The following is a 24,594-nucleotide window of genomic DNA, read 5'->3' as shown; positions in this document are numbered from 1 at the left end:
CTCCCCGTGTCTCCTGCGTCTGTGTCCCCCCGGGGCCTGCGTGACCCCCCCCACGCGGTTCTGCATGGCCCCCGTGTCGCCTGAGTGTCCGTATGTCCCCCCCCGCGGCCCTGCGTGCCCCCATATCTCCTGCATGCCCCTCGTGCCTCCTCTGTCCCAGTATGTTTCCCTCCCCGGGGCCTTGCGTGCCCCCCGTGTCTCCTGTGTGTCCCTCTCTGGGACCTGCATGCTCTTGTGTCTCCTGTGTCCCCCCCCATCCTCCCCCCCGCTATCCCACATGCCCCCCTGTCTCCTGCATGCTGCCCCCCCCCTCCCCCAAGGTCCTGTATGTCCCCCGTGTCTACTGCATGTGTATGCCCCCCCCCCGGGCCTCAGTGCTCCCCGTGTCTCCTTGATGTCCCCCCCATCTCCTGTACCCCCCCCCCCTCCAGCTCCCCCCCTGCATTCCTACCAGGACTGGTGCATGACACCAACTGTGCATCACCCCCCTTCCATTCGCCCACCCCCTTATATACACCCAGCATCTGTGTGCCCCCCACACCCCCAAACATGCCCAGGGCTCCCACATGCCCCCCAGGTCACAGCTGATATATGTACCTCGGCCTTTGTGCCCCCCCCAGGGCTGTGTGGGCACCTGAGGCCCAGCGCAGTGTGCATGTGGGGGGGCCCGGGTGTGTATTTCTTCCCTCCCTGGGGGTGCACGTGCTGTTTGGGGGTGCAGAGCAGCGCTGGGGGGCAGCTTCGGGTACCCGCCTTTGCCAGCACTGCCCCACACCAGCCCCCCCAGCATTTCGGGGTGTCCCGCACCCCACATGGGGGGGGGGGTGGCTAGGCCATGTGGGTTCAGAGGAGGCATCAAGGTGGCACCAGTGACCTCCAGCCCCCCCCGCGGGAGAGCTGCCGGCCTCCCCTTCCCAGATCTCTCGTGTTTACGGGACACGCCGCAGCCCCGGCGCTGCTGCGCCTCGACTCGAAAGGCCTAATAAAAACCAGAGATAAAGAAGTTCTCCGCGGCCTCTTTTTACTGTCCTTATCGGCGGCGGATTCTAACGGAGAGATAGAAAAGCGTGTCTTGCAGCTGGGAGAGAAAGTCCCCGTGCCCGTGCGGTGTTTATAGACTCAGCGGCGGTTTTTCACGCCGCCCTGCAGCGTTACGCTGGGTCGTGTCTTCACTTAAGTTACTGGTAAGTCGTGATCTGACTTAACTCGTTAGAGGGTGACCACGCTTGGCCTTTCTAATAAATCTTGAATTTTGTGGCACCGAGGTGCCGTGCCTGTTTTCCTGGGGCAAACGCAGGGGTTTCCTGAGCTGCGGCCACTTTTTTTCGGAGCCTGGGTTAGGGCTCTAGAGTGAACCTCAGGCAAAAGGCGAGCGGTGCTGCGTCTCCGTGAGGTCGTTGTCTCTCAAATCCCTCTGCCCAAGATGTCTGCGGGCTGTCCCTGAGCTTTGCAAAGCCCCAGTGCAAAGGCCCTTCAGCGACAGAGAAGTGCTCTTGTCCCTGGAAAGTCGTTGGGGGGGGGTAGAGCCGGGGGGGTGCGATGTGCTGGGGCTCTGATCCGGGGTCTGCGATTCCCTGCCCGTGGCGGAGCCCCGGACCCAAGTCCCCCAAACTGCTGCACCCAAGAGGTGCTGCTGCATCTCGGCACTAAACAGGATGCTGAGGGTTTCCACCTCGAATTCTCACAGGGTTTTGGTGTCGATTCTGACGCCGTTTCTGGGCTGACCCCGCAGGCTGTGCCCGGTGCGGGGGGGGGTCAGGGCTTCCAAAGGCCTGCAGTGATTTTTCGGGGAGGACTCTTCCTACGTTGAGCTGTTTCTGCGAGTGGGGGTGGTTAACACGTTCTGAAAAAGGAAGAGCCAGACCCGAGGCCCGCGAATCTCTTTTTGAAACGCTGAGTCTCGTTTCTGAAACCCTCGATGTGTTTTAGTTCCGTCGGCTTTTCGCAGCTACTTGGCGAGTGGCTTTTTCTGCCTGGCGCTGGGTGTGGCTGCCCCAGTTTGCTCTGGTTAGCAGTATTTTCTACATTAATTTCTAATGAACCTGTCTGATAGATTTGTAGTGGCTTATTTAAAGCTTATTTTTCCCAAGGCTCTTCTTTTTCTTTCCCACTCCTCCCCATCCACACCCTCCCTGCCCCATAACCAGCTGCCAGCTCTTTTTGCTTTCCAGTTTACCCAGGCGAATGCTCATCAAAGTGATATTTCACGAGGAATTGTATTTCTTTTCCTTCTCCAAGATAACCAACGGTCACCAGCCATCTTCATTCACCCTCTAGACATGGTGACGCCCTTTTCCGTGGAAGCCTGTCTGTATTTCTACCAGCGTCTCTGTCAGCGGCTCCTCGGGGACCTGCCCTGGCAGCTGCGTCCTTGGGACCTACGTGGGGCTGGACGAGGCAGATAAAAGGCCCCTCTGCCCCCACCACCGGCTCCCTGCGGCGCCCAATGGCTTAAAAACGGTAAGAAGGTGGCAAACCCACAGCGACGCTGCCCTGCTCCAGTTTTCCCAGCAGCCTGTGGCCTCTTGGAAAGCAAAACCTTGTTTTTGCCATCACACCCCAGGCAACGGGAACCTCCCTGGGCTCCTCCCCAGAATTTCCCTCCTGGCACCTTATCTGCTCCCTGCCTCACCGTCTTTACCAGGTGCCAGGCTCCTCTCAGCCCTAATGCCAGTGAGGTTGCTGAGAATGGACGCCCTGTTTTCTTTCAAACCTTTAGCAAATCACCCTGCAAATTTTTTTTTTTTTTTTTTTTTTTTTTTTGCCTGCTCAGGTGTGTTTCTGCATTTACCTTGCCAGAGCCGCTGTTCTCTTCCCCTCGCTCAGACACGGCTCGAGAACACTTTGTAGGGATCCTTCCAAAAGTTACTTAGATATTTTGCTTTCTTGGCCTGCTTTTGATCTTTGAAGCAGCATTTTGGTGCGTGCTACAATCTGGTCCAAAACTTTAGTATCGTGTCTTTAAGCCCCCCCGCTCCCGGTGCTGCCCACAGGGCTGCAGGCGTGGGCAGCGGCTCGAGGGTGGTGGGAGCCTCTGCATCGCCTCCTGCTCCTCCTGTCCCCCCTCTCCCCACCACATCCCATTCCTCTGTGGTTTTTCTCCTTCAGATCTCAGGAGGATGAAGGATCTGACTTATATTAACTAGTTGGAGGGTGACCACACTTGGTCTTTCTAACAGATGTTGAATTTTGTGGCACTGAGATGCTGTGCCCGTTTTCCTGGGGCAAATGCAGGGGCTGGCTGAACTACATTCACTTTTTTTCAGAGCCCGGGTTAGGGGTTTAGAGCAAACCTCAGACAAAAAGCGAGCGGTGCTGCGTTTGCCGCGAGGTCGTTATCTCTAAAATCAGGAAGGTCCCGCTGCAAAAATAGAATTCCTGTTTGTGTCCCCACACCCAGATGGGAAGAGCATCAGGCACAGGCGCTGTCCTCCCCGCTCCGATGGAAGAGCTGCCCTGGGAATTAAAATTTCCCACCTCCTGGGCTGAGACACCAAGGTGGGGGGATCCTTTCCGCAGCAGCTGGGGAAGCAGGCAGGCACCTTCCCCTCAGGTGTCCCCGTGGAGCACAAAGTTCCGTGTTTTCAGTCGCAGCTTTTTGGGGCATTTTTGTATATGTGGCCCCCCGGGATGTGATTCGGAGCGTTGGCCGTGCGAGGTCTCCTGGGTTAGGGGCCCCTCTCCTTGGGAACCACGGCCCTGCTCCCCAGGGGGGAAGGCTGGATCATTTCTCAGGAAAAGCTCGTTAAGCAAGCACGGGATTTCTTTTAAAAAAGAAGCTCACGTGTTTTCCAGAACTGGATTGATGGTATTTGTAATTGTCTTTTATCTTTTTCAACCTTCCTCTGCAAAGACTTGGCATACCCACACCTTTCCAGCCCCGGGGGATGTCAGCAGCACCCTCATTCAAGCATTTTATTATTTTTTTCCTCTGAGAATGGTGACAAACTGTGGGTCTCTGCCTCTTCTATGCTGGGTGCAAAGTGCTCATTTAGCCTACAGATGCTTAAAGTCTATTTTGTTAAATCTTTAGGTCAATTTTCTGTTTAATGCATTTTATTAGTATTCTCACAATACAAAGAGAAGCCTCAGGACGAAAACAATCCATTTATGGAGAGAGACGGACACATATGGTTTCATACCAAGTTTATTTCTTTTTTTTTTTCTTTTTGTTTGGTTTTGTCTTGGGTTTTTTTTTTTTCATAGTCACTTCTTTTGCACAACAACAACCTCAAGTTGACAATGAAATGCACGCGGTAGACCGAAGGGAACCGGACAAGGCTCTGTTAGTGATGGAAAGTCCTTCCACGACGCCGCGCCAGCTCCCCACCCGGCTGCCCCCGCCCCCGGCACGAGCAAAGGTGGCCCAGGCTGCGCAGGAGGAGCGAATCCTGCCCGGGAGGGCAGCCGGGGTGCTGAGCCCTGGGGTTCTGGCTCAGCCCCGCGGCCACGCAATCACCTTCCAAACCTCTGCCTGCAGCCCTGGGCCACTTTTTTCCTCCCGGGGTGGACGGCTGCGTACCACGACTCGGGACTTGGGTACTTTCCATTTTCAGAGCCCTTCAGAGACGTGGATGCGTCGGCTCTCCCGCAGGCCCTGTGGGGGAGGGAGCGTCCGTGTCCTCTTGGCACGGGGAGGGGGGAAACTGAGGCACGGGGGGTACCCGGGGCTGGGATGCCCGGCTGCCCCCCGCGCCCGGGTCCCACCTTCCTGGCGGCGGGTGGGGGCAGCTGCCTCCCTGCACCCCGGGGACCCGGAGCACCCAAACGTAGGCGTTGGCCAGCGCCCCTCTTCTGCTTTAAAGACAACTGACTACAAAGGTGGAGTTTATTGGTCTTACTATGTCATCTCATCCCTAGCATGGATAGTAAGAAATCTCTAGCACCGTAAACAGCCATTCCCTGACTCGTTTCAAGTGGTATAAGAGTGTATGTGCATATATCGTTTCCACGTATGCATTTCTGTGCGTGTGTGCACAGCCCAGTGCACAGCCACTGCGAGGGGGGGAAGTAATGCAGCGGGAGGGAATTAAACGGACCCCATGAGACGGGCTTTGCAGAGCCAGGGCCAGAGACTCACACCGGGCTAAGCAAAAGCAAGCAAGCTGAAGGTTACATTGGAAAAGGAGCAGCGATACCGACCTACCCCCAAGGTAGGATGCATGCAATCGTGAACTGCCACCGGCCTGGAAGGTCAACTCAAAGGTAACCCCACGTCCGGGTCACAGCAAGATTTTTTTAATGACTCAAAAAGAATAAGACAAGGAATAGGCTCAGTCCAGAAGCAGTCTGAGGGGCCAGCAGCCTTGAAACGCCCGTTCATGGACAGAGCTGAGCTCTTTGCTGTGAGGGATGATGTGAGCACAGAGCTTTAATTTGGGATACGAGCCCAGTTGTCCCGGCTCTCCCGCAGCTTCACTCACCACCCGGCTGTCGGTGCCAGCTGGGAGCTCATTTAGCTTCAGCATCTCTGTCTTGCTCGAATCAGAGGCCCTTCTCCAGGAGAGCCCTCTGGAAGGTGTATGCATGCACGTAATCAATTGCCACCATCTCATCTTTCCTCCCTCACACAACTGCAAAGGGTCGTGCTCCGGGCAGGGACGCTGCCAGCGCCCTGAGGATGTTCTCCCTGCCAGGCACGAAGTGTTCATACACTGACGCAAAAACGGGGCTGCTAATTGTGGTTACAAAGCTTAATTCATATCATATCAATGAAGAACCTCAAGCCCGACCATAAGGAAGGGGACCCCGGGAATTGGGGGGGCTGCGTGTCACGCCGGCGGCCGCGGTACGTGGGAACGGTCCGGGAATGAGGGAGGCTGGGACGGTAAGGATGTTAATGAGGACACTTAATTAGTCTCGATTGAGGCATGAAGTATGCTGCCGCACACAACCCTGGGAGATGGAAAGGCATGAAATGACCACGATCCTGGGCCGCTGGCGCCGGCAGCGCCGTCCCGGTGGGTTTGGAGCGGCGGGCGGGTGGGGGGACACCCCTGGCCCAGCCGAAACCGCGGGAGCTGGTGCAGGCAGCCAAAGCAATCACACATTTCCCTGATAGCGTCCAGTGGCACTGGACAAATGTCAAGCTCCCGATCATCCCTGCTACATTCACTCGCACCGGGCCAACCTGGCTCTGCTGCACCCAAAGCATCCGGCCCCACGGGTGAGGTTGTTTCCTTGGCAGCAGTTCCCTGACGCTACCGATGCAAAACTCTCCCTGCACATCCCTGCTCCTCTGAGGCAGGAGCTTACCCTGCAGTAACACGTTTTCCAGCCACGTCCACTGTCCCTCACAGCACCGACCCGACAGAGGGGAGAAAAAAAGGCGTTTCCCAGTGCTCACACCCGCGTGAGCACCGTGTGCCGGGCCGCTCTCCTGCACGTTTCCCACGGGATTTTTTTTGCCAGGCGAAGCTATTGCAGGAATAAGTCCCCACCTGAGATCCAGGCTGGCCTCCGGGGAGCGGGAGGAGAGCAGGACCGGGGCTCTAAGCTGGCAGCACAAAGGCAGACGCAGGCAGGAACCGAGTCCGGGGACTCGGTAGCTGTTTGGGGACGACGGCTCTACCCAGCGCAGCCCGTCACACACTGCTCCTGCTCCAGCACACCCCAAACCTCGCGGCTCCCCCGGCCTGCCCCGGGGCTGCGGGGAACAGCCTGGACCCCTGACAGGAGGAGGTTTGGGTTAACACTAAATGATATGTACCAGAATCGAAGCATCACCTCTACTACATACAGCTCTCGGCCCTTCCCTCTCCTCCGCAGCCCGAGGAGCAGCTTGTCCCCCGCTGTCCCCGCTGTCACCGCCCTGCCCGCAGGACTCAGCTGCCTCCAGCTCCCGACGCCGTGATTTTCCAGCTGCTCTGGTCCGGGATCCCACCCCGCCAGCAGCCTGCCTTCACCCAGCCCAGCCTCCGACTCCTTCTGAGCCCCAAGGAGGGAGTGAAAACGGTCGTTTCTCTTGTTTTAAACTCCTGCTCGTGAGTACATTTCTGATAATAATAATCATAATAATCATAGTACTAAAAACAGTATTTACAACAAGCTCCAGGTCAGAATTACACACCAAGCAAACACTCAGCACCACAGAGAGTAGGACAGGGTTAATATCTCGCAGATACCTTCTCAGATCCCACCAACGTGGGACACAGACATCTGACAGTTTCAACCATTTCTTACACACGAACATTTCGTTTAAATTACTTTTAAATTCTTTTTTTTTTTTTTTTTTAAACTTTTTAAAATTTCTCGTCACTATATGAATGAGGTGATGCTGGCGGTGATGCCGCGCTCTACACAGATGCTTATCTAAGACAGCTGCTACTATAAACTGATCATTAGCTACTGTTAAGAAATTCAACCCTCAGTTTCCTTCCCTTTTCTCTCTTTGCCCTAAATATTTATTTTTATTTTTTTTTTGCCACTGACAGCGCTGGGGCTTTCTAACAGTCCTGTCCCCTGGCCCAGGCGGAGGGGTTTGGGAGTAAGGTAGCCCTTCCTTCTAGGAGCAGAGTCCCCTGACATCAAACCGTGGCCATGGAGGGATCCCTCCCGAATCCAACTGGGACTTCTGGGGAGATTAGCAAAGAGCCCGGGATTTGATCTCCAGCAGCTGCTGCTCTTTGCCTTTTGGGGGGGTTTCTGCAACCGCCTGATGCTCACCCCAGACTGTAATCAATTCTTTACCTAATTAAAGAACAAGGTAGACAGAAAACTCCAGCTTCTGACAAGATTCAATGATGATTTCTTTTTCAGAGGGGAGGAGAGGCAAGGGTGGTGGCCTCTCGCCGTTCCCCGTGCAAACCCCTCATCTCCTCTAGCTCCTGGTCACTGCCGGCCATCGCCCCCCCAGGGAGCCCCGCGCCCGCCTCTGCACCCCCTGCGCACGTAAATGATTCCCCAAAGATCCTGCAAAACCCCCCAGAACGGCTCCTCGGAGGCACACCTAACTACCAATTACTGTTAATTAAACATCTCCGTGCCTTGGATGCCCCTTTGGTTTATTCTGGGGTCTGAGGGGGTGGCCGGGATGGGGGGGCCATCGGGAGGAGGAGGGAGCGGTACCGCGGGGTCAACACCACCCAGGCACCCTGCGCCTGAAACTCTGTTAAAAAAATAACCCCCCGGCAATCTCCAAGCGCGGGACAGAGGGGAATTCTTGTTACCTTCTGCCTCAAATGAAAGCAGCTTCCACCATCTGCTAAGCCTCGCCGCAGAACCGCGCTCTGGCAGGGCTGAGTCCCCCGCACCGCGTCCTGCCAGGCCGGTCCCCGCTCTTCAGGTGCAACATCTCCGCTTTGGATTTCAAGGCAGGAGCAGAGCTGGGGCCGGGTGAGCGGGTCTGTGGATCTCGGCGGGAGGGTGGCAGCCCCCCGCAGCGCGCGGTGCCTGCCTGGAGCTCGGCCACCTCCATCAGCCGTGACACGAGAAGATGGGGAAGTCCGTGGGCCTTGACAAGTCTCCTCTTTAGCTCAGACATGACTGCCATGCTTGCACGTTCTCTGCTCATCCCTACCTCCATCAAGAGACAAGTTTTTTCTTAAAAATAGGCCTTGAAAAGCTAAAGATAGACAAGGAATGAGCATGGGGACATTTCTTCACCCCTTACTGCAGAACTGCTCCCCTCGTAGCTCCATCTCACCCAAAGCCACGGGGCTGGAGGTGCCCTGACTCCCCAGCCCAGGAGCCAGAGCTCCGGGGCTCATCTGGCAACCTCTGGTCTCAGTGTCTGCCCTGTGACGGCACCGAAGAGTCCCATCCGTCTTTGGAAAGAGGGAATTATGACTATTCTGTTCACTAACAAACTACTTCACAACCATGCACCGTCTCTACTGGATTTGCTTCCTTACTGGAGTGAGAGCTCGTGTTGCGGGAGCGCCGGAGAGGCCGCAGACCCAGCGCCCTCTCCCAGGGCTCCCGCGGAGCCGGGGACACAATCGCCACCCGCGGTTCTCCCGGGCTGCTCGGCCAAGACCTCTCGGTCCCCGCTCTGCCAGGGAGAGGGTGGCTCAAGTCTACGGACTCCTCCAGCCCACAGCCAACCAGGGCGTCCGGCGGAGCCCGCGGTGCCAGGGCCTTGCTGTGACGGGGACTCCCCTCCCGAGCTCTGGGTGGAGACCCCCGCCTGCCTCCCCACAGGCTGTCAAAGAATCACCCCAAGGTGGGGACCCTGGGCCACCGCCTGCCTGGGCTGGCTCCCGGCGCAGCCATGAGATGGGGGTTTCTGCACAGCACGACGCCGGAGCCATCCCCTCCCTCTCTCCTTCCTCGCTCCTATCGCTGGCAAACATGGGGCTGTTCCCTATTCCACTTCACACACAGAAATTGTCACTTAACTTCCCATTATTCCGAAACTGATATTTGGCTCAGAGCAAACACCAAGAGGAGTAAAAGCCCTGGATAAGAAATCCGTATCTCTGTGACACTGCTGGTTGAATTTATTAATATCTTAATTATTTTTTACATCAGTTTAAGAAATTTTTTTGTTTGTTTAAAAAAAGGACAAAACCCTCCAAAGAAGCTGTTTGATTGACTGATTGATCAATTGATTCTCTATTTCATGTGAACTAGTTGCTATTCTGCTTAGAGGTCCCTATGATCTGTGAATCCCCACAAGTACTGACGATTAAGGATGCAGAGATAGAGAAGCGTGTAGCTGGGGGACGAACACCAGGGGAGGGGGGGATGGAGAACCGAACGTCGCATCTAGACAAACAAAATAAAATGTGTTGGTTGGTCGATTGGTTGGTTTGTTAACAGGAATCAGGTGCTAGGTGTGTAGAAAAGCCCTTTATCCAGAGATCTCCTCCCGCTGTTCCTTGTTCCTGCGAACTTCAGCTGCGTGCAGTTCCTGCAAAGACGGGAGAGACGACACCAGGGTAACACTTTCTGCTCTTGCGCTCTCCTCCTCTCCTGCACACAGGATTTGCATCAGGACAAACAAAAAAAGTGACCAGGTTCCCATCCAGCACCTCGAGGACAGTGGGTTACACCTGCAAGGAGCGAAGCGTCTCCTCCGCAGGAGCCCGGCGGTGACACGAACCTACAGCGAACGCGCTCATGGGTCCCCTCGTCTGCAAATCCCCTCGGCCACGCAGCCCCTGCGCACGGTGGGCCGGATCCTGTCCTTTGAGCTTATCAAGATCAGCCAGACGGTATTTTCTCTACTGACCTTGAAGGACACATCCCCCCTCCTCGTGGTGGATGGATGTGGACGCTCCACAGCCGGTGTTCCACCAGCAAGGAAACGCCCGCTGCCCTGTGCCCATCGCTCCGGGATGACCCCCCAGACACCCCCCCAGGTGTCAGCACCCAGCCCTGTCCCGGGACACCGCACTCGCCTTCTCGCGGAGCCGCTCCCTCAAGGCGGCGAGATGTGCTTCGCGGATCTCCCTGCTCAGCTCCATCTTGTAGTTGAGCTTCTCCTCGGCCAGGCGGCTGAAGTTGTTGTTCTCCTCCAGCGCCTTGTGCAGCACCTCCCGCTCGTGTTCCCGCTTCTCCGCCAGCTGCTTCAGCACCTGCGCCTCCTGGGTCTGCGAGGCAAGGCGTCGGGAGAGGTGTGAGCAACCCGAGAGCCTCTTCTAGCCTTCAGCTCCCCCAGGAGGCTTTCTGACCGTCTCCTCTGCTCCGAACCTCTCTGCCACCCGCCTCCATCCCATAACCCTCTTGCCTGGAAGACGCTTTGACACCTTTTTCCTGCTACGGGGCAACATCTGCTGGGTCCGTGCTCCGTGCAGGCGGGTGACACAACGCTGCACCCACCGGCTCAGCAAAACCGAGGCGACACGTCTGCAGGCGCAGAGTCCCCCCTCCGAGTGTCACCTCATTCTTCAAACCATTTCAGCTCGCTCTCCTCTTACCCACCGACATTTGTAACATTTCTATTTCTTTTTTACTCTGCCGGTTTTCCCCTTTCCAATAGTTTTCCCCAGAAGACATTTTACACAGCGCTCACCATAAAGGGGGGCACAGCCAGCTGGTAGAAACACAAAGCTGTGTTTAGGTTTGGAGTTTCGGTCTGTGTGTGACCAGCTGCTGCATCTCCTGCAGAATTATCTGGTGAGAACTGTCCCCCAGCCAGGTCACACAGGAGGAGCGAGAGGACCCTGTACTCTCTGGTTTTAAGAACAGGAGGAGGACGACGACGATGAGCCCTGAGTCCAATTTCCTGCCTAAACCAGGCTGCAGAACCTCACGCCATGACTCATCTGACAACTTACAGTGGAATATAATAATAAGTGCAAAAATACTATTTCCAGACATTTTTGATTGCTCCTGCTAAACCAGTTTTAGGGTTTGGTGCAATCAGTACCCGTCACAGCTCTACAGCACATCTCGTTACCTTCCTCCTCTCTTCTGCAGCCTCCAGCCTCCTCTGCAGCTCCTCCAGGGACAGGTCCTTCTTCTTGGGGGGGGAGGAAAGGATTGGGCTCTCGGGAGATAAATCTGAAGGGGACTTCAGGATCACTTCGAAGCTCTGGCCCGATGCCCTCTTATCCAGCTGCTTCACCTCCATATCTTTGGGGAGGAAAAAAAAACCTCAGAGGCTCTGTGGACCTGTGACCCTCAGGAGAGAGTTCACCCGAGTGCCCCAGGGTCTTCACATAGGAATTAGGGTGTGCCCACGTCCTGACCTGGGTGATTTTGTTCCGTGTTCAAAATTTCCTGATTAACGATCAGCTTCATCCCCCCCCAGGACAAGGCAATTCATTTCATTTCACAGCACAATTACAGAAAGGCCAGGCTGCTGTTAACACCTGGTACGTCACCCCAGTATGAAGCAGCCGGCCCGCACAAGCGGTTTCTTTCTGGGATAAATGTAGGTTACATAAATAAATTAAATTGTGAAAGAGACAAAACACGAGCCGAGCTGTGGATTGCTGCTCCGGGATGGGACAGCCCAGTGTGCTGACGAGCATCACGCAAGCGATGCCGCCGCTCCCGCGGGAGCAGGTTACGTACCTCCATACTGGTAGATGGTGTTGGGATGGGGCTGGGTGTGGAAACAGGAGCAGATGAGGGAGAGCAGAGACAGCTCCTTCATTTTCTCCTTGTAGGCTGAAAAATACGAAGTAGCAATGAGAAGAGAGTCTAATGGCAACGGCAGCTCTTTTTCGTGGAGAAATGAAGCAAGTGGACACAAGAAAACCCATTGGCAGCTACCGGACTCCCCGGAGGCTTTTCCAGGCTGCCAAAGCTTCCCAGAAGGTCCCCACGGAGCGTCCGTTCTAGAGCAGACTGAATTATTTGCCAGAGTAGCAAATGTCACAGGAAGACATGGAGGAGGAATTTACCATCTAGAGTTTCTGTGCAGGATTTTCCCTCCAAAGGAGCTGAAACGCTGCAGCCTGGGTAGTTAACCACATCGGGACAGCTGCCCAGCTCCTTCCTCCACTTCGCTTCCAGACTCAGAGGTAAAATGACGCCCATCGACCCCTGAGAACATTGCTCAAGCCCTGGCACGTTTGGAATATTTCACAATTCAGCATTTCTGACATCAGGGTGAAGAGGTAAGATGTGGAGAAAAAAATGGGCATTTGAGTGATGAAACGGTTCAGGGGTGCTGCTATCAGGGGGAAGTGCTGCAACCCAGCTTCCCCAGGTACCTCCTTCCCTGCAGGAGCAGAGGAAGGAGGATGTAAGTGGATTCTGTCACCACCTGGGCCCACGTAGGCAGAGGTTGATGCTGGTCTGCAACCACAGTACATCACAGAATCACCGGAGAATGGTTTGGGTTGGAAGGGACCCTAAAGATCACCCAGTTCCAACCCCCTGCCACGGGCAGGGACACCTTCCACCACCCCAGGTTGCCCAAAGCCCCGTCCAACCTGGCCCCCAACCTTCTGCAAGGGACAGGGAAATACATAGTCCCTCCAAGCCCTCCAGTTTGCTCATCATCCCTGTGACTGGAGGATCCGCCGCAGCATCCTCAGCGACCTCAGGTGCACAAGGTGCTGCCCTAACGACAGCAGCACCCACAGCTCGCTCTGCGCTTGTTTCTGGGGCAATCTTCATCTGTATTTTCAATATAGCACATTTAAGACAGCAAACGGTCAGCACACGCTTGACAAAGAACCTCAGAATAGAAGGTGGGACCTGCTCTCTCACAGCAGCTGTGAGGCTCTGGCCTGGCCTGGCTGCTCAGGGGACACCCAGGCACCTGGGGACAGGGTCTTCATGGCCACGTCTGCTGCCAAACCTGCCCTGAGCCTCCTCGTGCTGCCCTTCCTCCTGCCTCCACCACAGGGCACAGGAATTCGGTGTCCAGCCTTGGCTCTGCCTCTGGATTTCCCGTGTCCTTGTGCTTCTGGCCTGGGTTTGTCCCTTCCTTACTGAGCTCCTGTTTCAGCCTCTGGCCAGGGGTGAACCCGCAGCCTGGCTGCCGACGCCGCCTTCATAGCAAGACCCTCCACTGGGCCAGGAAGGGGAAATGCCCAAAACTTTGTGATATGGAGATGCAGAACAATTGGGAAAAGAAAAAAAAAAAAAAAAAAGTCACCCTGTGTACTCTATGCCCTCAGGAACACCTTTCAGCTCTTCTCTGCCTTCCCATGGCTACTCAGGTGGGAAAACCAGCGGTTTCCATACCTACTGCATTTATTTTTCCTCCTGGGTACAGAACTTCATCCTAATTAACATGCTCCTTCTGCTGACCGACAGCCCCTGCCGCTCAGACCTTTATTGAACATTTTCCAGTTCACTCCACCTTCTGATTTTAATACCCTGCCCAGTCCTGCTGTTAAATGTAAACCAAACAGGACCAGTTTACACCAGTGGTGCCAGCCACAGAGCAGGCCATCTTTGATTTTGTTCTTAATGAGAAAAATCTTTGGAAAGCCTCTGAGAGGGCTGTATCGTGCTAGAAGTCGTGGCATGCAGCAGCAAGCTAATGTATCTCGTAATGTGCTGCCAGGAGCCCCGAGGAGGGTCCCCTGGATGAAATGAGAGACGTTATCACTTAACAGAGACAAACCACGCACCGAGGTCGTTGTTCCACCGTTATGTCTGGCCCTGGGTGAAACCAAGACGTTAAAGCAGACGCGCCCCGGCCCGCTTGTTTAATTGTCTCCTCGCAGTTGTGACAGAGCACTGAGCTTTGTATTTCGTGACTTGAACTTGAGTAGTTTCACGGCCCTGTCAGACGAGGGTGTGCTGCAGGCCCGGCCCTTCGGGAGAGCCGCTGGAGTGATTTCGCAGCTGCCTCCGTTCCACCGGGATCCTCCAGAGCGACCGTCCCCGTCCGTCCATTCAAATGAAAAGGAGCGAGAGGACAAAAGGACGCGGCCCCACCGGGCTTTAATGAGCTCTGGAAGTGCTGCGTTCCCCCGGCTGCACCCCGGCGCCGGCCGGCAGGTGCGATTCGCTGCACGGGGGCACGGGACGGACGGGGCAGCGGGGCGGGGGGTCCCGGCGCCCCCCGGGGGAAGAGCCCGAAGAGCCCCGAGCAGCCCCCACCGCTGCGCGAAGCCGCTCCAGCCTCGTCGCTGCCGGGGGGGGGGGTTGGGGGGTGTTGGGGGGGACACGGGGGAAGCAGCGGGAGCGGTGGGAGCGGACCGAGACCCCCGGCCGGGACCGGGGGGGGCCCGCCCGGCGCCGCCCCCCGGCGCTGTCCGTTCAGCACCACCGCCCGGCGCTGTCCGTTCAGCACCACCCCCCACCCCGGGGACCCCCCCGGCAGCGCCAGGGCTGGGGGCTCCGGGATGAAGAATCGGAGGGGGGGGGAGGAAGGACCGACCCCTGAAGGAATCACCCCTGACCCACCCCCTGAGAAATAAAAGGAGCCCTGCGACCCCCCCGCCTGTGCGCCGGGACCGGCCGTTACACCCCGGGGGGGGGGACACAGAAACACCCGCAGTGACACCCTCGTCCTCACGCGCTTTTGATCTGGGCTGTCCTGAGAGAAAAGGCACGTGGTAGGTGTGTCCAACGCGCTGTTGATGGGTTAAAATAAGAAAAGGCGTCCTGCGAGGAGAGGCAGCTCCTCTGGATCCGTAAGGAAAAGTAAAAAAACAGAACCTCCGGGTGACTGTTTAGGAGATTGTGTCGATGAAGATCAGGCCCCCGCTCTCCTGAAGCAAGACGACGACTCAACCACAGCCGCGTCAGAACGGGCACCCTTAAAACTCACGAGGGTAAAAGGTCACTGCAAACCTCACCGCTAAAATTTACTTCAGAAGCGCCCGCACTCACACTTGCCAACAGATACGAGGTTTTGAGAACATATTTATGCCAGTGGACAAAATCCTTGAACTGAGGTAGGCCAGCTGGCTGGCTAGAACGTGACATGGCCAACAAGTCCCTTCCAGGAAAGACTTTATGTCTTCCAGTGCACCATGCACGCACTTTAAGAACAATTAGACGGGAAATGGTGAACTTCTATTTTAAGCATCGATTTGCATTTTTTACTTCTGCTAAGTTAGTAAAAATAAATTCAGCTTCCACTGAGCAAATATTGTGTATGTGCATAAATCAGCGAGGCTGCCTGTCTCTGTTCCCACTATCCGTCTCCGTTCCCGCTGTCTCCCCTCCCAAGGGACCGCTTTGGTCTCGGAGATGCAACAAGAGCTTTCTCTCGCTGGTGGATAGAGGATTAGGCCCGGCTGCTTGCTCAGCATCAGCCACCGGGAGGATCTGGGTGCTCCTGGTTGCTTTCTCTCGAGCGACTCATTTCCTGTGCTCCCTCTAGTGCTGCACGGTACCTCCTGCATTTCCCTGGCCCTGCTGCCTTGCCTGAGCGCTACAGACCACATTTCTTCATGCAGAGGGTTTGTTTGTCTCCAAGTTAACCCCTGGAGACACCGTCCAGCTGCTCCCCGAGCAGTTGGGGAGCAGGAGATGGAGGAACTGCCGGGGATGGGTGCGGTGCGCAAGCAACGGGAACCATCCTCCTGCTTGCGATGTGCCTGGCCAGTGGGCCTCACCCATTCATTCACTAAAAAGTTTCGTTCTCTGCTTCCTAACCAGATAAAATGAAACTGCAGAGTGTTTGAGCAGCCTGTCTTTTTGTTCAGTGTTTCATGACGTCCAGCAGAAGAGAGAGAGGCCATTTAGGCACAACACCGATACAGAGTCATTTATAATGAACCAGAGGCACAGCAAGACTAATTTATGTGAATTCAGGCAATTTAAATGGATGAGACTGGATGGGCTATGTCTGACAGCAAGGTCAAAGGAAGGTTATTACAAGAAAATAATTTGGTTTGCAAAGATAACTTCGGAGAAGTGAAAAATTGCTTCCATAAAGAATATTATATCATGAAAAAAATGAGAATAGTCCGATTATAGAAAGAACCAAAGCACAAACAGAAGGCAGAGAAACGAGAGGGACTGGGAACCGAGTCCTTCAGCACAAAGACTGCAATGCCACGTACACAACAAATGCAACCGTAGTCCCCGATAAGCCTTGAGAATACAACAGACTCTAGATGCTCTCACCTGCTACCAATCCCGTCATCAAAATAATGGCCAGGCCTTCACTTCAGTCTAACTCACTTCCACCTTCTTGCTTCCCAGATTCCAAAAACAAGTCAGCAGGAGAGCTCACACAACCAGAGAACACAACCAGAGAACACTAGAGGGTTGGGGTTTTTTTCAGATCAGCTCTTGTAGTTCACACTGATTCCACACACCATCTCAGCTGCTCACCACGAGATTTGAGGCCCAGAAATTACTGTGGGCTCACGTGGAATCATCCCTGGGAACAAGCAGATGTGAGGGTTCCTCTGCCTTCTGTCGGACATCTGCTAAACTATCACCCAGGAATGCTTTCCAGCCACCCAGCTCCTTCCCCCCTTGGTTTCATTTGCGGCTCACAAACGCCACAGCAATCCGTGTTACGCACAGCCAATGGATGGGCAAATCACTCAGGCTGGAGCACTGGGACATGTGGGCTGCCCTCAGGAAAATAACCAGGGAAATCTCTTCCATGTGCTCAGCAAGAGAAAAGGGCCTGAGCTGGATCCACAGCCTGGGCTGGGCGGGTGATTGATCGTCAGGAAGAGGCATGGCCTGGGTTGCTTGATAAAGCAGAGGAAGGAGCCAAATGGAGGCAGCTGTCCCAGGGTGTCTGTGGATTTGGGGAAAACAGAGGTTCAGGGGGTCAGGTTTGGATGGACAAAGAGCTACAAAGGAGCTGGGGATGGGCTAAGGCAGCGGTTCATGAGACAGGCAAAGTCCAGTGCCACGATGTGTCGGGTACGGACACGCCGTGTGACCACAGACGGTCATTTGGTCTCTTTGGGCCTTGGTTTCCTTTGCATTAACTGAGGATTATTGTACCTGCCCACTGTGCAGTGGTATTACTTGTAGAAACACAACCAGAGAATATAAGATTCTCTAGTACGGCACAAAACACGTATAGAGGCACCTTGAAAGAATAAAAGGATTGTTTGGAAATATGCTGAGCAGCTCTTCAGTGGTTGGGCCGTGCTAAAGTGCTGCAGCACATGCACATGCTCTCTGATTGCTCTCCAGCTCTTTTGTGTTTCTAAATCACAGGCAAAAATTTGACCATTGGTTTAACTTCCCTCTGGATAGAATATTTTTTTTTTTTTTTTTGAAAAACATAAGCTTACACCTGGAGGAATAAAGCCCACACCAGTAGGGCAACTGGGAGGGATTAGCCAGGCATGTTGTTTCCAGTTAATTTAGGGCGACAGAAGTTTGAGTGAGCTTCAGGTCCCTCCAAGCGTTGTCATCAAGAACCATCAGCTCCGTTCACCCCAAGAAAGCCTGAAGTTGCAATCTGTCCCGCTGCCCACACTGTCACAGAGATCTTATCTGCAGCCTTCCCGTTGCCACATCAGACCACTAAATCTCAGCTTTTGCTTTGCAGGAGAATGTGCTCGTCTGATAAAACAAGGCATTCGCCAGATCTGAACCAACAGTGGTGGGCTCTACAAAAAGGGCTCTTTTGAGATATCGAAGGGATCCTCACAGAGGCCACATGGTGCTGTCAAAGATGATATGATTTATGTTTTAGAAAGAACAAATATTTTCCAAGGATTTAGATCCCTCGTTTGGATACAGTGGCAAATAAATATATATAAAAAATGGTACAATAGATTATTTTGGCTTGTAAACTGAAAACTCGATAAAAGTACCATCAATTTCTAAGGTCATATAGACTCCATCAACACCTGAAGAAAAAGAAAATAGTGATTTCTTGAGAACACAGAGATGGAGAGCTGGATAGAACGGACTCTGACTCTCCAGCACGGGCAGTAGCAGCGTCAGGACAGGGCGATACCATACGGTGTCCACCAGCACCATCCAGAAAAGGGATTAAGGGGATAGCCCAGACCTACCTAAAGTCACACAACTCTCACATTTCGGGGTAGGAGGGGAAAAGCTCAGGATCTGTTGAGGCGCATTTACCATGCCCAGTCGTGAGGCCAGGAATGACAACCTGGTGTTTCCTCTTGGCTCCACCTTCTCAGACACGCTAACGTCAGAGAAAAGCCCATGAGGCTGTCACCTTACTGCATCATTTCATAATCTCGAGTCTCTTTATTCAACCCAGATGCCTGCAAATGGTGGGGAGAGTTACGCAGCCCCGCAGAGTCCAGCCAGACGCCGCTTCTGCGGTGTGCAAAAGCACAAAGCCTTGTGCAGCTGCTGCGGGGAGGAGGTGCGAGGGCTCTGCCCCTGCAAGCTCTGCCCGGCAGCAGGGCCAGCACCGCAGCTGAGCCCGCACTGAGCATGTGCCGCCGCGTCCGCTGCTCTAGCACCAAACCCAGCCACCGCGGCCGGGAGAAAACACCTGAGCGGGCAGGGAGGGAAGAGAGAGGACTGCTGGGCTGGGAGAAGCAAGCCCCGTTTCTTTTCATCCCAAGGATTGGTTTGTTTGTTTAAACAAACCCAAGAAAATCTTCCCAAGAGGGATAAGCCCCCGGGCACTAGCTGCAGACAATCGCAGCTGCTCTCCCTTCAGCACGGATTTGCTCTTGCTGCGGATAAAGAAGAAAATAACGAAGAAAGCAAACAAGATTCTTTCCTTAATTTAAGGATTTGCTTGCCTTTTTCTCCTGCCGTTCCAGGGCACTCTCCATTCATGTCTAAGTGCTGTAGGGATGAGGAGCTGCTCCCTGCAAAGGCAGCTGGGCGAGGTTCAGCCCCGCTCCCTCCCTTGGCAGACATCGCCCTATTCTCTTTCCTCCTGCCACAGCACTGGTTTCCATGACTTTCTACTCCTTGAAATTGTTTCTCTACTTGCCCTGAGCCACAAGGAAGCGTGGTTTCTCTGAAGCACACACTTCTTCATGATCCTAAGTCTCCTGAGACAGTAAAACCACATCTTGGGGAAGACGAAATACACCATGAGCATGGGGTGGGTTAGGAGGGTGAGAAGGCACCGGTGTTATGCCCACGCGTGTTTCCTCCGCCACCTCGTCCATCTCAAGTTCGATGCAACCTTGGTTTAGATGGCTGGTAAGTCTGATCCATCCCTCCCACCCCCACTCTGCAAACGAGGTCCAATCCTGTTCTGTAGGAGAGGAAGGCAGATGGGTGGGACCTCCTGAGCGTGCGCTGCCGCACACGTTCATTGAGACAGGGACACTCGCAGAAATATGTACAATAGCTGGAGATTTTCTATCACAGACACGTATTTTTTCAATGCTCCTTTACCATCTTTAATTGCATGCAGAGCCCACTCGGGATCAGCTGCACCCTTGCACCTCCCTCCATCTCGCTCTGTCCCTCTGCCTTTCCTGGTCTTTCCGAAGGAGAAAGGAATAGAAAATGCACAGCAGGAGACAGCAAAGGCCAGTGAAAGAAGCACAAAGTGTTGCCCGGTCTCCTTCTGGCTGGTTCCCTGCCTGGGGGGGCACAAAGCACTGCCCACTTTTCCTTTTTGTTCAGCTCTGTGTCCCAGCCCTCCAGGATTTAGCTTCCCCCGCCCAAGCCCCTCTTTAAGGACTGCAGAATTCAGAGCCATTTCAAGAATAAACTTGTTTGGGGTTTTTTTTTTTTGTTTTGTTTTTTTGTTTTCTTTTTTTTTAAAGAAAAAGACCCTCCAACCCCCCCCAACTGTTCATTGTACCATTTCAGGCTTTTCTTCTCCATCACCCCCATTGCCAGTTTCGACCATTTGAATCCCTCCTCTCCCCAGTTAGAAGGGCCAAGACACATCTTTAGGAAAGAGCTGGACGGAAGCAGCGCAGCATCCTCGGGGCAGGCTGCCCTCCTGCAGGCAAACCCAACCCCGGCGCCGGCGCCAGCCGCGCCGCGACTCCGTTAGTGCTGCAGGAGGGAGGAAGGGCTTCCCTTGCAGCATTTGCTTTCACCCAACGCCATCAGAGAACCGCTCCCCTGGAGCATCTTCCGAGGAAGAAATGTGAGCTGGGAAGAAATCTAGGGATGGGAAACTGAGAATACACAGAAACCCATCCAGGTTATTCTGGTTGGGTTTGAGAGGATTTTTTAGGGCATTACTGTCGGTGTCTGGTCCATGTTTTCCTTTCCATTACCCACGTAGGCACTACATGATCTTCACAAAATAAAATGTAAATGCTGATTTCTCTGCATCCAGTTACACAGCATGCAGATTTTTCTTAGGGGGGGGAAAAAAAGAAGCTGTATCACGTTACAAAAATAATAACTGATTGTCATGCAGCAGCATCTTCTTGTGGCACAATGTAACAGCAGCAATATTTTACATTGGCAAGTTTATCACATGTGTATTCATATTAAAATAAAAAGCCCACCTGCTATCTTGCATCAGAGGGGTGTGAGTATGGGGGAGGAAGGGGAACAATGCTGCCATACCAGCTGCCTCCTCATCAGAGAACTCCCCCGAAACGCAAGGAAAAAAAAAAAACAACCAAACCCAGACCTCAAACCATCAGAATAATGATAAAACAAACAACCAAACAAAAAAAACCTGCTGGTTTTCTAAGCGGGTTGATGACAAGCACCCCCCCAAAAAGATGTCTGTCCTACCTGAGACGGTGCTGGCCATGCTGCGGCGGTGGGAGCGGAGCGGGTGCTGCAGGAGCGCAGGGAGCTGCGGAGGTGCTGCAATGCTGCGGGGAGGGAGGACTGACTCAGCTGGAGGGGGCTGCAGCCATCCGCGGCGGGGAGAGGCTGGAGAGCCCAGAGAAAGGGAAGGGGTGGAAAGAAAAAGAAGGGTCACTAGTTCAGAATATTAATTAGCGTATCAGGCCTCCTTTCCTGGGTGGCTTTGACGGCAGATCCCTCCCAGGCAAGTCTGCCTGCCAGAAACACAGACCCGCTGCGGGGGGGGGCGAGGAGACACACCCAGCTGAGCTCTGGCAAAAGATGATTTTTTTTCTCCTCTTCCTCCCTTTCTTGTCTGCTCTAGACGGGCTAAACTGCTTTTTCCCTTGCTGAAAGCAGAAACAAGCACATTCATTGATTTTTATTTATTTATTTTTTTTAAAAAAAAAACATCCATTCCAAGGCGGTGCCCACCTGCAGGGTCAGGTCTGGGGTCTGGCTTAGCTAGACTGAGGTGTAAAATCCAAACCCCAAACCTTGCAGCAGCTTTAAGCAAACAGCAAAGGGAGGAGGGATCCCGGGCAGGTTCGGCATTTTTAGATGCAGGGATTTTTTGTCCCAGTGCTGGGGCACAAAAGGGGCTGCAGCTGGGGGGAAAACTGCTGTAAAAGTAGACGAGGAAGAGCAGGATGGAGCCTTCTGATTTCAGTGGGACTTCCCCAGGTTTCTCCACACCACCTCAGGCATCAGGAGCTTTTATTTCCCTTTTCAGTTCTGTTTTCTATCATTTCTATCCTTTCCATTTGTGGCTGTTGCTAGGGGCCAATGCATCTGTGCTTTTGGAGTATCAAGACACACAGCTGGGACCAGGGCAATCGCCAGCTGCACCCACCCGAGCGGGGCTGCACAAACCCCAGGGATCCTCCCGAGCTCTGGCCCTCTCCAGCCAGACGTTATCCTGCTGGCTGCACACCCCCTCGGGCTGAAAGCACCCCAAATCTCCCAGCACGCTGCAATGCAGACACTCCCAAACAATTCCAGCAGCTGCAGGCAACTACAGGTTGCTCGAGTAGCTTGGCCAGGGGCAGAAGCTGCAGGCACTGCCTACTGAACTCAGTTAAAAAGAGAGAGATTTTCCTTTTTTACCTATTTTTTTTTTCCCCCCAGTCTCCAAGTGTTCTATTCCTTCAACACTGTATGTAAAAATAATAATGAAAAAAAAAAAGTCCAATTCAGAGTAATATTAAAACTATCCACAAATTTTCAAAGCGTGTTGGGAACAGGAGCTTTTTTATTACCATTAACTGCTCCCGGTTCTGTCCAAGGCTTGTTTTGTAGTTGCAGTTCTCTCTGCTTTCTCCTTGGGTTGAATCTCTCAGGTTTTACAGGTTTTCTTGAAGCCAGCAGGCCGAACTGTACGTGTTCCAAAGCCCCACTCCCCATTAACAGATGAAGGCAGCTGTCCCGGGCACCTGCACGCTGGGATCATTTCCCCACTCAGGATGAGCTCCGCCTTGGACTTACCCACCAAACCTGAGAGGGTCTGTCTACCTCTTGTGATTAGTCTGGATCTTCTGGGCCTAAATCCGGTATGTATTTTATTCCTTTTATTTAGAAAAAGGAACAGAATGCTTCCAAGGTGCCGTGGCATGTGTCCCAGTGGAACACACTGCATGAGAAATGGTTTTTAATAAGGATTTATGTGGCTGCGCCACACATCATACACTTCAGCTCCAATATCATTCACACTTTCTAGATAACCTGTCATATAAATAATGTTAATACAGTTAATTCTTGATCTGTCTGTAACACTGGGCGATAGATCTTCCTTAGTTTAACTGTAACTATCTTTTCAAGTTCTCCCGGATTTTCACTAGGAAGCATCAGAAGGCGCTGGGTAATTTTTTCAACATGAGGATTAGGGAAAATTGTTGAGTATTTGGCTAACGTGCCTTCATCACACGTGACACCTAACTAGGCAGACTACTGGGAAACAGCAGATTTTCATGGAGAATCAGCAAAGAAATTGATTTTGTAGCATGCACTTCTTTCACTGCTTTATTGCAAATGTTTGCAACATTTCTAACAGATAAATATTCCTAAATGCCTTTCAACATAGGAAGAGCTTCTTCCAATAACGTGTGCTTTCAACAATGCTGAAAACAAAAGAAAAATTCCCAAACTGACAGAAAAAATTCTCTCTTCAACACATCCCCAAACAGGGATCCGTAACAATCCTCGTGTTTCGCTACAGGGAACGCTCACCAAGGGCAGCCCACAGAGGAAGTTTTCCAAGCTGTGGTTGTTACCAAAGGGTCATGGGCCCGACACGCTCTTTGTGGCTGCAGGCCTGGCGGAAACACGGCTTCCAACAAGGAATATTTGGGGAATAATTTTATCTAGTGACTAATGAGATAATATAGGAAGATGAAAATCTTCTGGTCTGAAAGGAGGAGCCGGGGCTGCGGTGCAGGAGGCTGTAACCGATGGCACCCAGGCAATCGCAGCGGTGGGAGACCTCCAGTACCATTTGCAGTCTCCAGCTGGGAGAAGCTCCCTTAGTTGGCACGAAATAATAATAATAAAAATCCCACACAGTGCAGCAGTCAACCCCCTGACGTTGTAAAATAGTATGAGGAAAAGGAGAAAAAGAATTGAAGGAGAGAAACCAGTGACAGCAACATCAGCATTAATCCAGGAAAATGTTTCCCTGAGGGCAAGAGAAACAAGAAGGTCATTCTGATCTTTCCTCTTTAGCACCCGCCATTGAGAAATGAGGCCGAGCTGTACAAAGGGTCTGGATGAGGAAGAAGAGGAAGAGTTGTACTGAGTCAGTCCCGCAGAGGGGTAAGGGAAAGTGGAATTCAGGTCACCCCAGGGTCCGCTCAGCTGCCACGGGAACTGCGCGTGCATGAAGTGAGCGGTGCCAAGCTCCACGGCTGAGCAACTGCAAATGGTAACGAGCAGCAAAATGTTGAACACGTGAAGCTGTGAACTCTGCTCTGGGGGGTCCCTTCCGGCCCCCACCAAATCACTAATCCCATCCGCTTCAGTTCCTTCGTCTGTAAAATGAGTATTTACTCACCTTCCTAATAACAGGATGATTGTGATTAAAATGGGAGGGTCAGAGTGGAAAGTTGTTTTGTTATTTCCTGACGGTAAAGAGACAGAAAGGCTCTGGATTAGCTGGATTCAGAGGAATCACATAATTTTGTGGTCAAACAAGAGTTTTAGACTGTTGCTATGGGAACCACCACATCTCCTCCGAAAGACAATGAATGGCAACTTAATCCTCTCCTATCTGAGAGGAGAAAAATAACCTTCACATGAACTGCAGGACTGTCACCGCCTGTCATTGCTGCTCCTCAAACTCTTTTGTCCCATTCCTCAAGATTCTTGCTTGTCTGGGAAGAGAAATCCTGCCTCAGCGGCCTCTGAACACAAATGATGATTGTTCACTTTGTATTTCTGTACCTCACCAGCTTTCTGCTTGCTGGGTTCTCTGCAGCTCGGTTCAGTCACTCACACCTCCACTTCCCCACAGAGTTTAAGGATCACCGTTTCCATTTTCTTTCCCTTGAAGGCACCACTTCAAATGAAATACGGTTCATTCAAGATCTTCACCATCCACTA

General features: G+C 53.2%; 1 protein-coding gene and 1 long non-coding RNA gene across 2 annotated transcripts; one reads left to right on the top strand and one right to left on the bottom strand.

The window, feature by feature from the left end:
• Window positions 1-517: 517 nt before the first annotated feature.
• LOC141967140 (uncharacterized) lies at window positions 518-4,475 on the top strand. Its single transcript, XR_012634658.1, has 3 exons — window positions 518-1,184; window positions 2,239-2,460; window positions 4,207-4,475. It is a non-coding gene; the product is annotated as an uncharacterized LOC141967140 (long non-coding RNA).
• Window positions 4,476-4,600: 125 nt separating this feature from the next.
• On the bottom strand, window positions 4,601-21,211 carry STMN3 (stathmin 3). The gene is made up of 5 exons (XM_074920582.1): window positions 20,944-21,211; window positions 11,965-12,060; window positions 11,345-11,520; window positions 10,344-10,535; window positions 4,601-9,853 (listed from the first exon to the last, which is right to left on the bottom strand). Exons 1-5 carry the CDS (start codon window positions 20,960-20,962, stop codon window positions 9,794-9,796), a joined length of 543 nt encoding a protein of 180 aa, XP_074776683.1. The 5' UTR covers window positions 20,963-21,211; the 3' UTR covers window positions 4,601-9,793.
• Between the last annotated feature and the right edge of the window lie 3,383 nt (window positions 21,212-24,594).

The sequence above is a fragment of the Athene noctua genome, chromosome 16, assembly GCF_965140245.1.
Source record: "Athene noctua chromosome 16, bAthNoc1.hap1.1, whole genome shotgun sequence".
NCBI classification, from domain to species: Eukaryota; Metazoa; Chordata; class Aves; order Strigiformes; family Strigidae; genus Athene; species Athene noctua.
The sequence above is the reverse complement of the archived record's forward strand: the minus strand, read 5'-3'. Positions and strand labels throughout refer to the sequence as shown.